Source organism: Crassostrea angulata, chromosome 9 (genome assembly GCF_025612915.1).
Source record: "Crassostrea angulata isolate pt1a10 chromosome 9, ASM2561291v2, whole genome shotgun sequence".
NCBI classification, from domain to species: domain Eukaryota; kingdom Metazoa; phylum Mollusca; class Bivalvia; order Ostreida; family Ostreidae; genus Magallana; species Magallana angulata.
Window position 1 is genome coordinate 5,559,634 of NC_069119.1, and position 12,269 is coordinate 5,571,902.

General features: G+C 31.0%; 2 protein-coding genes across 13 annotated transcripts in view; one reads left to right on the forward strand and one right to left on the reverse strand.

Annotated features, from left to right (window-relative positions):
* The window catches only part of LOC128162819 (tyrosine-protein phosphatase non-receptor type 4-like), a 71,716-nt gene extending 68,429 nt beyond the window's left edge, over nucleotides 1–3,287 (forward strand). For 11 of the 12 annotated variants that reach the window (XM_052826215.1, XM_052826208.1, XM_052826211.1 and 8 more), the window contains one exon: nucleotides 590–3,287. In XM_052826215.1, coding sequence (XP_052682175.1) covers nucleotides 590–627 — 38 coding nt within the window. In that variant the 3' untranslated portion in view covers nucleotides 628–3,287. The remainder of the gene's footprint in view (nucleotides 1–589) is intronic. The other variant, XM_052826206.1, reaches the window with a different exon arrangement.
* Nucleotides 3,288–4,058: 771 nt separating this feature from the next.
* On the reverse strand, nucleotides 4,059–8,750 carry LOC128163450 (isopentenyl-diphosphate Delta-isomerase 1-like). Its single transcript, XM_052827056.1, has 6 exons — nucleotides 8,677–8,750; nucleotides 7,874–8,043; nucleotides 7,364–7,456; nucleotides 5,972–6,102; nucleotides 5,467–5,659; nucleotides 4,059–4,973 (listed from the first exon to the last, which is right to left on the reverse strand). The coding sequence occupies exons 1-6, from the start codon at nucleotides 8,724–8,726 to the stop codon at nucleotides 4,834–4,836; spliced, it is 777 nt and encodes a 258-aa protein (XP_052683016.1). The 5' UTR covers nucleotides 8,727–8,750; the 3' UTR covers nucleotides 4,059–4,833.
* Between the last annotated feature and the right edge of the window lie 3,519 nt (nucleotides 8,751–12,269).

The window sequence follows — 12,269 nt, forward strand, 5'->3', positions numbered from 1 at the left end:
GAAAATTGATGTATATAACGAACACGGCTATAACGAATATACGGCTATAACGAAGTAATATTAAGACCCCCGCTGGCAAAATTTTAACGTATTTTATTAATTTTACAACGAAGTTTTTCCATTTCAAATTTCATTGAAGAAACATGCAATTTTAAGATGCATATATAAAATACTCAAATTCAAATAGTATACGGAATTTTTTTAAAAATTGAAATGAAATGATTATATTGACATTTTTTGTAAATGATTGTAATACTAATTCTATAACTTACGATAGTTTAGAATCTTAGTTAGCCGGAAAAAAATCCTTAATTATTTTATAACGAATTCGCTATAATATTTTTTACGAATTCGTTATAAACGTACAGCGAATTACGGCTATAACGAAGTTTTTTCTATGGTCCCTTGAAATTCGTTATAAACGAGTTTTGCTGTACATGTATTTAATATCAAAATTTTTTCGAATTGTAGATTTAAAATATAACAACAGAAAATACCTGTAAAAAATTATTTGAATTTTCGTATATATTGCTAAGATTGATGATACTAAAACAATTTGAATTGAATTGATTTCTGTTTTTCTCCCTAGAAGAACTCGTGAAACCTTTAGAAGACTATTCCAGGTGAAATATGGAAATGGATTTATTTATTTCTCAAAACCAGAAAACAACTTTATCCAGTACTCAACAGTGAAAATGGATTAGTCCCACAGCAATCCAAGAGACTTATTGGAAAGAAATCCACAATCAGTTTGGGGCTCTCTGTTTTCAACAATGTTGAGAAAGATGGAGAGAATTTAAAAAAATCCATTTTTATCTTCCAAACCTAAGTGACTTGAAGAAATTCATGTGGATGATCCGGCTTAAAATCCATGTGGATAATCCATTGGGATGATCTGGAGTCCATGTGGATAATCTTGATCTTGAGCTATGAGAGTGAAGACAGGTTGTTCCGTGTGGAGTTGGCTGGATGTGGAGATGTTACACGTTTGTGATGCATGGCTGTGTTAGGTGGAGCGGTGGAGGGCAAGTGGAGAAGTGGAGACTGACACTGCTCTATGTGCGTTTGTTGCTTCCTCCACTTGCCCCAGTTTTCTTTTTAGTTCTGAACGGAGAGAGAAAATTACAAGAAAAAGACAGGGACTTTTTCAACTCTCTTCTCAGAGAAAAGAGATCTTTATAAAGATTGCATATCTTGTGTAAATGTTAAATTATTGCATTATTTCTATGTCAGTGTTAAATCCAGCAGTTTTGCCTAAGCATTTTCAAGTATTTTTTTCTCCTTTGTTGTTGAATGAGCGATACTGAATTATAACATTTGTCAGTTGGTACATTTGTCTTGTAATGTTTGCTTATGGCTTAGGTAATTACTTAGGTAATTAATTTTTTGTTTTTAAATATGTTAATTCTCAGAACAGACATGACTGAATGGAAAGCAATTTTTTTTTTTTGAATGGTTGCGACAATATTCTTGTTGTTTTTATTTTATTTTTAATATGTTAAAATGGTTGTATTAATTTGAACCTTCCTTTTATCCTTCAAATCTTCTGTGAAAACTTTTTAATATTTTAATAGGAGAAATTCCTTTTATCTAAATTTATCTGTGTTTTTTGCGAAATAATATGGAAATAAGAAAGTCAAATTTCATTTTCATTAAAACAATTATATTCATACCAAATACATGATAGATGCAGAAGCAATACATTGACCTTTTTTGCAATAAATTTCCTCCACATTAGTGTCTAATAAAGAAGTTTTCAAACTATAAAACCCTGATTTTCCAAAATACTACCTCATATAGAAAACAGTACACCCTGACTTACTGAGTTATTGCCCCTGGTTGCTGCCTTATGTATTACTATAATGGAGTCTTGTGGATTCTTAACGTCAAACAAAATTCTAATAAATGACTAATTCTAGCTTAAATGATGTTTATAATACTTCATTGACAATCATTTCTTTGGGGAGGGGGAGGGGGGAATTTATGTTAATATTCATTTTATTGTGAAAATGCCTGAAATTGTGAACGTGTTTTCTCTCTTTTATTCTGCTGATTTGGGTTGTTACCATGGTTACAGTAAAATGATGTTGTAATTTTTTATTTTTATTTGAGAGAAGGAGTGCCCTTATTATGTAGTATTTATCAGTTTTAAAAATTTTCTTTTTGTTTATTTTACATTCCACAGAACGATGTGATTCTATTAATATCCTTTAATTTGTTAATTTATTTTTATCATTATTATATTGTATTTTTTATGTTGTAACTAATATGCAGTGAAAGAGATTGAATTTACAAAAAAAGAAATCAAAGTTAATACACCAGAGATATTGTAACACAACGTTAAAGGTTGCACATCTTTTGGAAGACCCGCTGTTATAATTTTATATGTGGTTTTGTAATATTTTCTCAGACATTCGAGTTTTGTATTTGGAGAACATTTCGTATATATCTTTCGAACTTGATAAGTGATAATCTGCGTAAAACAACGTATTATGAAAGATCAAGACTATTCAAAGTTTTCTCCCTTTGCATTTGGAAAGTCTGCCTTAATCACATTACCAGCACTTAATCTTTGTCAACAACTGTGATTATTATTTCAACACGTGGATATAAATGTTTGTAGCAGAAACGAATGAAAGCATCTCCATGGAAAAAAAACTTATGTGCTTAACATAATCTGGGTTGTGTTCCTATTTGGAAAATTTATTCTTGATGTTTCAAAAAGCGAATATTATCACATTATGTTAAGTTATTCATCCATATTATTTTTTCGGATTTTGATATATGTATGTTTTATTGGGAATTGCAATACTGAAGAAAACTAACCAAATAGCCACATGAACTGATCAGTATTTTAGAGGTGTAGATATCATCTTCCAAAGACCACAGAATATCACTTATTTAATAAGCAACACACATGTATTCCATTTGGACAATTCAGATACGTTTCTACCTATAATGAATATATTCACACAGCACACATTAACTATAAAGGCTGCAGGAATCTAGTTATTACAAAGGATTTTTTTTTTCTCACAGAATTTTTTTTCTTTCTAAAAATCTTCCAAGATTTCATTCAGAAGGACTGATTGTGTGTGTCAGTTTGTGTGTATGTGTGCGAGTGTGTATGTTTCGAAAGATGAGCTGGTACGATGTTGACCAGACTTCTTTCCATATTTGCATGATTTAATGCTATTGTGTATATAAATGTCTACCATTGTCCAGAGAGAAACATGTATTACATAAAAGATTTTCTGGGCAATACATAATAAAAAGTCCTTTTCTAACTGTCTGTTTGTTTTGCTGATTGCACTGGACCCGCCTGCCTGTGGGTCGAATTATATAGAAAGGTCAAACTCAGATGCATGTAATATTATATGTAGCTACATAGCCAGGTAGGGACCAGGTATGGAATTATATATATTTGGTAAACTTCACAACCAAGTGGATAAATGTCTTGTGACATGCTACATGTATTTTAGATCCTAGGAAAGGCAAACTCCGATGCAAGTTATATAAGTAACATGTCCAGTGTGAGATGACGCCTGGTCAGTAAATACTGCCATAACCAGGTGGAGCAACATTCCTTTGACATGCTGTACCAGTATTACATCTTCAAAGAGACATGACTTAGGGATGTATTGAATTATACAACCCAAGGTTAATTGCAGTTCCTGCATGGTTAGGTCTGGACAACAGATTTTGTCCTTTGTTGCTCAAGGATATGATTTTTTTTATCTTTGCAGACTTAAATATAATGTTTGAAATAATGTTCAAGGAGATAACAACTCATGAGAAAAAGTTCCAATAATTAGGTTATTTTTAATTTTATTTTTTTCATTTTTGTTTCACAATCAAAGAAACAACAAAAATAGTTTTAAAATCTTTTATAAGATTTTACATACTTATATATATATATATACCGTCTTCCAATTAAAGGCTCATGTTAGACATTAATTATCTTAAACATATTCTTACATTATTTGATGGTTCTATAAGGAATCTCTTTTGAAATATGATTTTACATCTAAAAGACCCACCCACTTTCTTTGTTTCTTTGTTTAAAAGGAAGTATATTGTATTAACTCAGAGAAACTGATAAAATTGTTTTGGTAAGAAATTTAAGAGCTTGAAATTTAGCTTAAAAATAACCAGTATAACTATCAAATATAACATACATGTGTATGTCGAGATCTCATGAATTCAGTTTTTGTCATGTAAAGTAAATAAAAATTTAATATAAACTAAAGTCAGGCAGTGTAAACACAATTTCAGAGAAATATAAACATGGGTAAAGTTATGTATGTTATGTATGTATATGCATATAAATATTAATATGAAGATATTGCAAAATATATATTGAGTATCGGTATGATAAAATAAAAAAAAATTCAGATTCAAAATATGAATTTTGTGAATGTCTGAAACATATGAAGCAAGAAAGACAACTCATGAAAACATCATCGAACATATCAACATTAATATATAGCAGTTTTATATATATTACAGAGCCAGTAGTCATTAGTTTATAATGCTGTGCAATCAATTTGTTGGGCTCAGTTTTTGTGGATTGTAAAAAAAGATGACACATTCATGGGGCATATTATCTTAAAGATTTCCCATAATAATTTATCCTTCAATCAAATCATTTTCACATTATTAGTGAAGATGCGCACTCACTTTTCTGGAACTGCGTACACATAAGGTTCAAGATTCAATAATAAGTAACAAGACTAACCATGGGTTTAGAATCCCCAAACAAATTCCATTATAACCTTTATAATGGAATTAAGAAATTCTTTCATAAAAATCTCTATGAAATGCCCATTGTAGTCACTGATCACAGAATCTGTGGATCTGAGAGTCCCTGCACTGCTGTATGTTGTGTAAGTTGTTCCACCATCCCATCAGAAGTCTGTCTGCTATTAGTCTGAACCAGGGAGTTATCAACAAGTTTCCTTCCTGTGATTTCTCTGAAGAAATAAAAAACTGAAAAATTAATATGATTCACAGAAATGATTCACAGAATATTGATATCAATTTCAAAGTTTTTGTTATTTTGAGAAATGTTTGACCAAGAAACTGCAATTTAAGGTGGTATGGAGCATCCATCGATATAAATGTGGATTGAAGTAGGTACATTGTAATTGAATTACTTTCACCATTTTAGAATTTTCAAATTTTACAATATTTAACCAAATAATAGCTTTAAAATTTTTTTTGGAGAGGTTAAAATTGTAAACCCCCAGCGGGATTCGAAATCATGACTTAAAGATTCATAGTAAACCCTCTAACCCACTGCGCTACGCTGGTAGGTGTCAATACTGGGAAAGAAACTACTTATATAATTACATTTGGTTTTATTATTTATTTCAATAAACAAAACGTCACAACATGGAAGTGTCCCATAACACCTTAATGAGGGGCCCAAACAAATTTAAGAAATGAACAAGGTAAAGAGCTTACCTATCATCTTTCTCAGCTGTTCTTGACTGACGTAAGTGTAGCTCTCGACTTCGTTGAGGTTAGGCGTGACATCTACATCTTTCTGGGCGATCAGTATGTAGTCAATCTCGTGTTCCCCCCACGTTCCCCGGTCTGGGGCGTTCTCCGCTAAATAATGCACTCTAGTCAGGTAATGGAGGTTATCTATTGAAAGCTGTAAAAAATCAAAGCACTGAGAATATTGAAACCTGTTGATGTAATAAAAAGTGTGCATATCAAAGCACCTTCAGTAAAGATTGATAACTGTTGATGTGATGAAAAAAGTCAAAGTATTGCAGGTACATATAGAAATCTGTTGATTTGGGGAGGTTTAATTCTGCTTGTTTTCATGCTGTAGTTTTTGACAACATGCTTTTTCTATTTGGAAATTTCCCCAAACTCTATATTGTAGTTTTCAACAATGTTGTGTTCCTTTTTGGGATCTAACCAAAGCTTGCACTGTATTATTTTTCACTGTGTCCAGTACCTGTTTGGGATCAATCCCGAGTTCATGCTGAAGTTTCCTTTGTGCTGCTCTCTTCACCCCTATTGCTCCATTGTCCTGAAGCTCAGCTGGGGTATGGAGAGGGTGACTACAACAGGTGTTGGTAAAGTGACCTGTCAAAAATAAAACAATCGACAAATAGAGACTGGGAGAGAAATGAAGTTTAAAGATAAAGTGCCATGTCAACAAACAATCAACAGCTCGAGACTGGAAAAGAAACGGAATCAATGAATAAATGTAAACTTTTCAAAAGTTATGTCCCTTGTCCCCATCTTCAGGAGAATTTGTTCTTTGCCATATTATTCCTAATAAGTGCCCCTGCTCTAATAAGCCTCCCCTCCAGCTTTTTTTCCCATTGTCGAAAAATAAGGGCCCCCTTTGGTTACCTTATAATTATTTTAAATTTTTTAGGCTAACCTTCATTAAGTGTTGCTGGTCAAAAAAAACCCCAAAAACTGTCATCATACATAAAACTTCTACTTGATCCCCATATATTTAAATCACCCAATTTTCTGTATCCCCTAGAAATGAATCGAAGTCAGCCAATATGAAAAGAAAATGAAAACGAAACTATGTATATACATAAAGTAGAGACTCTATTGATAATGACAAAAGATAAACAAATATTCTATCAAAGACTCAATTAATGATGAATATTTCCTGAAGGTGAAGCAGACCTACCAGTTGTGTATTGATCTAAAATTTTTTTTTTTTTTTTCATGGAAATAAATCAATAAATATGACTTGAGTGGATTATCTTATAGTGAAGGATTGAAGAGTTCTCTGAATTTATATTTTTTTTCCAAACATTCTTGAGTTGAAACATATCACAGAAAATATTTTTAATACAAATACCAAATAACTGCCCTCTTTTTGCAATTTTTATTATATTAAGTGCCCAGAAGCTCATTAGGAATAATACGTCGGTTGGGTTCTCAAATACTTGCAGCTTTTTTTTAAATTTTAAAATACACAATACTTTGGACAAAGATATAAATTATTTATCATAATTATTTATAATAAGTAAGTGAACACTTCAGAGAAGGATCAATTTATAAATGAGTAAATCAAGAAATATCACATTATGTATAAGGAAGATTAAACAAAATTCCTGTTAACTGTATTTAGACTGAGACACTAGGAAGGTGAAGTAGACTGAGAGATTAACTTAATATCACAGCAAGTGTTAAAATCCCAGAATGAGGAAGTATTATTGATAATCTGCATATTGGATGACAAGAAGTTTAATGATAATTGTGAAGTTTTTACATGTAGATAATACCGAAAACCTTTACTACCTGAGTTGTTTCACAACAATCTTACAACAGGACAACAGGGAGATTATCTTACAACAGGGAGATTATCTTAAATTACCAGGAAATGTGATTTTGGCCTGGGATCTTTGCTGCAGTAGTAGATGGCCATCAGAGTTGAAGAGAAAAACACTGAAAGCCCGATGCAGCATACCTACAATAACATATCAATGAAGTTCAAAATGCATCATATGAAATCAACTTCTCAATTAGTAAAGTAATAACTTTTGTTGTTAATTTAGGGGGCAAATATACTGCATCAAATATATACCTTTCAAGACCAAATGAAAAGTATGGTCTTTTTTCTGGTCATCCTATGGGGTGCTATAGATTTATCTGCCAACTTTATAATTTTTGTTAGATATTTTTTTAACTTTTCAATTTGAGATATACAGTTCCACGCAATATATGTAACAAATTCTTAAATTTTGTTAATCTAAATTTGTAATTTATGCATGCCTGTACTTATTGTTTAAAAAGATCGAGAAAGAAAGATTATCTATAGTTTGTCCCGAGTTATTGTTTCTGTTTTTGAAGAATTTCAACAAATCAATAAATGATCTTCCGATACCTTTATTTATATTTTCCATCAGATGACATGTTTTCTTTGATGCAGACCCTGTAACGTTGTCGTTCCTGTCGATAAGGATACACTCCTCTCCCATCAACGCCACCTGAGTATCATCATAACCATGCAGGACTGAGTCAGCCATGGTGGATAGCGCTTTCTTCAAAGTGCTCCTAAAAATATAATAGTAGAAGAAACATTGAATGTTGACGACAAAAGAGGACATATTCAGTCATCATAAAAATTACATGCATAAACTTTATGATTTATTCATTTTTTTTGTAGCAGGCATGGATTCATAGATTTTCTAACAAAAGAGCCTATAAATGCATTTTTTGAGTTATTGATTTCAACAATGAGAGAGAGAGAGAGAGAGAGAGAGAGAGAGAGAGAGAGAGAGAGAGAGCTTAGTTATGTATGTAAGTAAGTAAGTAACTAAGTAAGTAAATGATTTATTTTAGTGATATGTGTTTTATAAACAAATATAGAGACATGTACATTACTACATTACATAATAACTTAATGAATAAACACCCGGCCCATCGGACCTATTGCACACTTTATTAACATGAGTATACACTGCATTGTATGCATTGTTATTTTTTTTATGCAGGATAGATTGTCTGCACATAAAATTTTGCAGTTTGTCTAGGAAAGTTTAGATAAGAGAAAACCAGTGCAGTCCGAGTCTGACATTTAGTAATCGATTATCAAAGCCAATTCTAGTAAAGAATTTGGTTCTAATTTTTGCATAAGATGTACAATGAAATAAAAATTGAAATTCGTTTTCTATTATGAATACTTGCCATGTGATTTCTCTGTTTGTCAATATCCACGTCTTTTTACACAAAAACATGGTTTTACTTTCGTTTTTATTCAAACCAAATAACGATCCCGATCTGTTTCGAGTAAAATTTCAATTTTTGATAATTTTTTCGAAAGAAAGAGTAATATTTATCAAATTGATTAGATACATGTATAATCTTCACATAAAACAAATTATTTAATTTACGAAATTTTGCGTCTGAAACGAATGCCTTGTTAATTAACGTTAGGTTTATGTCGATCACTAACGTACGATAACTCAGTCAATAGAATTGTTCGATATATCGGAATTTTATCATCATAAATCGTCAATATCTTTTTAAAGTAACAATAATTCCTATTTATTTACATCCTACAATTTTATTTTAACATAATAATTATACATTTTTTTGTAAAATGAATCTTTTTCACAAAATTTAATAAAATATAATGGATTTTTTAAATCAAAGATATATAGCGATTTATATTTACTTTTAAAGATATCCCATGGTTACCTTCACGTGGGCACAGACGACAGACAAATTTTGATCAGAATATAACACATTCGCTCACCTGACGATATGTCAGTTATATTTTAAGAAATTTTGAAACCTGCTTATGCAGGTAATAAATCAAATGTGAAATGAAAGATGAATTAAAAAAAAGGATATTATTCTAAATGATTATCATAAATGATTGGTCGATCCAGGGGCATTTTGTGTGTCCAGAATAGGAACACTTTCTTAAAAATAAAATATACATGCATGAATCTGAAGTATGAACGGATATTCAGAATAGTTATTTTAGTTAGCATATTTTTAGTCGACGAACGATATCCACTTGAACAGTAATGGGCGCTAACTCTTACATAAGAATTTTTAGAAGAGCGACGTGTTATCATCAACTATCTCTTTTATCTTGTGAAATTTTAATCAAATATTCCCCGTTTTTGACTCAGAATTTACATGAAACGTAATTACTATAAAAGCGACAATATATAAGACAAAAATAATCTTTAGCTTAGATAAGTAATGAAATTTTGAGATTAAAAAGTTAAGTCGATTAAAATATTTTTTGATCCAGTCGGCAACACTTATAGTAGTAGGTATGGACGACAGACAAATTGTGATCAGAATATAACACATTCGCTCACCTGACGATTGTCAGTTATATTTTAAGAAATTTTGAAACCTGCAGATGCAGGTAACAAAACAAATATAATAGAAGGGTCGGAAGAAAAGAAACGTAGGGTGGAGAAAAATCTGGATTTCTAATGGGTGGCAGGTCTTGTCGTAAATTAATAAGTTGGATAACAATGTGTAACACTCAACTCCTCCTACAAATTCATGGCGTTGGGTAAATATATGAATATAATTTTGAGAGATCGTACGATTAAGTTGGTATAGGAAACCTGTCAATATTGAACTATATAGATAAAAGTACTTTATTATCATAGAATTTTCAAATTTTACAGTATTCTTTATGGTGACATATTTCTACCCCTAACATGTTAGATGAATTATGTCTACATCCAAGATAATTATGTCAACATGCAAGATAATTATGTCCTTATGCAAGAGACTTATGTCAACATGCAAGTTCAAATCTTTTAAGAGAACCTGGTTTTTGTATAGGCAAAATCACTAACAACCGTATCTGACATTAAACATTGAAGATGCAACATAATTATGAGAAAATGCGACTTATTTATGTTGAAATGCGACTTAGCGTATGTATGTAAACATGCAAATTAATTATGTTAAAATGCAAGTTATTTAGTTACGTCAACATGCAAGATAATTGTGTTCACATGTAACTTATTTAAGTCAACATGCAAGGTAATTATTTTAACATGCAAGGTAATTATATGTCAATATGACAGATAATTATTTTTACATGCAAGTTATTTATAACAACATTCGGGATAACTTGCATGTTTACTTAAGTATCTTGCATGTTAACATTATTAACTTGCATGTTGACATAGATAAGTCGCATGTCGACAGAAATATGTTGCATGCCTGCATTGTTATCAACAACATGAATAAGTCGCATCTTGTTATAATTATGTTTCACCTTGCATCTATGATGTCAGAGTCCGGCATTAGTAAGTAAACTTACTTATATTAAAATTAGATTCTCTAAAAAGATTTGTGATAATAATGTCTTCATAATTATATATAGATTTAACCAAACAATGTGTTTAAAATTGTTTTATAAAGGGAAAATTTTTAAAGGCCCAGCGGGATTCGATCAAATTATGACTTATAGATTTGTAGCTACATGTAACTTTCAAACCCATTGAGCTTCTCTCTCTCTCTCTCTCTCTCTCTCTCTCTCTCTCTCTCTCTCTCTCTCTCTCTCTCTCTCTCTCTCTCATAGTTAACAATCTGCGAGAGGTAGGGTGGAGGTGTTATGCACCTATAAAATTATACTTGATATTAATTGTTAATTTCGATAGAAAGTAAGTCACAATATGGATGTATCCCATACAACCTTAATAATTAAAATAGTCATTGATGAAATGTATTGGACTTTTTTTTATTTCGAAATGGATTTGTAGTGTAACCCGAGACAAAGACACTGGAAAAAAAAGAAAAATGATCATTGTGACGAGACCTATTTCAGAGGTATAATCTACAGCATAAAGACAGCTTTTACAAGGAAAAATATTTTTTTCAACGTCATTCATAATTAATGCAAAATATAGCGTGTATAGGGTTATGTATCTGTATTTGAAATATGGACTTTTCTTTTTCACAATTTATTTGTAAAGCACGACGCGAGCCTTAATTCTTTTTATTTTAGATCCCTTTCCACAACCGGCGTTCAAGTTTAACATGGTTGTACTACTGGAACTATTCAAAGTTAATATTGTTCAAACTAAAATTTAAAAAATTGGTATATTTCAACTTATTTGCGCGTGATCCTTTAGGGTCTGGGAAAGTTTTTGAAAAATAAAAAGATTAATTTTAAGCGCATGGACGATGGAAGTATTGCGTCTAATGAGCATACAATATACTGTATAGTCCCACACCACTTAATTAAGATGGCTTGAAATAGTCTACCAAAGCAGCAGAAAATTACTTGATAATATGATAGATAGGTTGATGAGAAGTATGCAAGTCAAAGATGCAATAAATATGTAATTTCGGGGGAAAACATTAATCTAGTAAATGGGACCAAAAAGCCACAGGCAGCTTCGAAGTTGTGACTGCGATGTATAAGCCCGATACTTTTACAACTGAGCTGTGATGAAATTCAACCAACAAGGTTGATACGAACAATTTAACAAAACATTTTAATCACAATCTTTAAAAAGTATGTCTTGATGTAGTGATGTACCTTAATTGAAGTTTTATTTTTTTTTTATCTAGATTGGATAAACATAACTTTTATTGTTATAAGTATAGTATCATATAGTATTAAAAACAAAAACAAAAACTATACTGACTTTATTATATTATACAACACATAATTTTCCTCAATCAAAATCAAATTTGTTGTTTCTTCAACAAAAAGAGGTCAATTTATTCACTTTATTAAACGATACATAATTTTCATCAATCATTAATTGTTTTCTGTTCTGTCACAA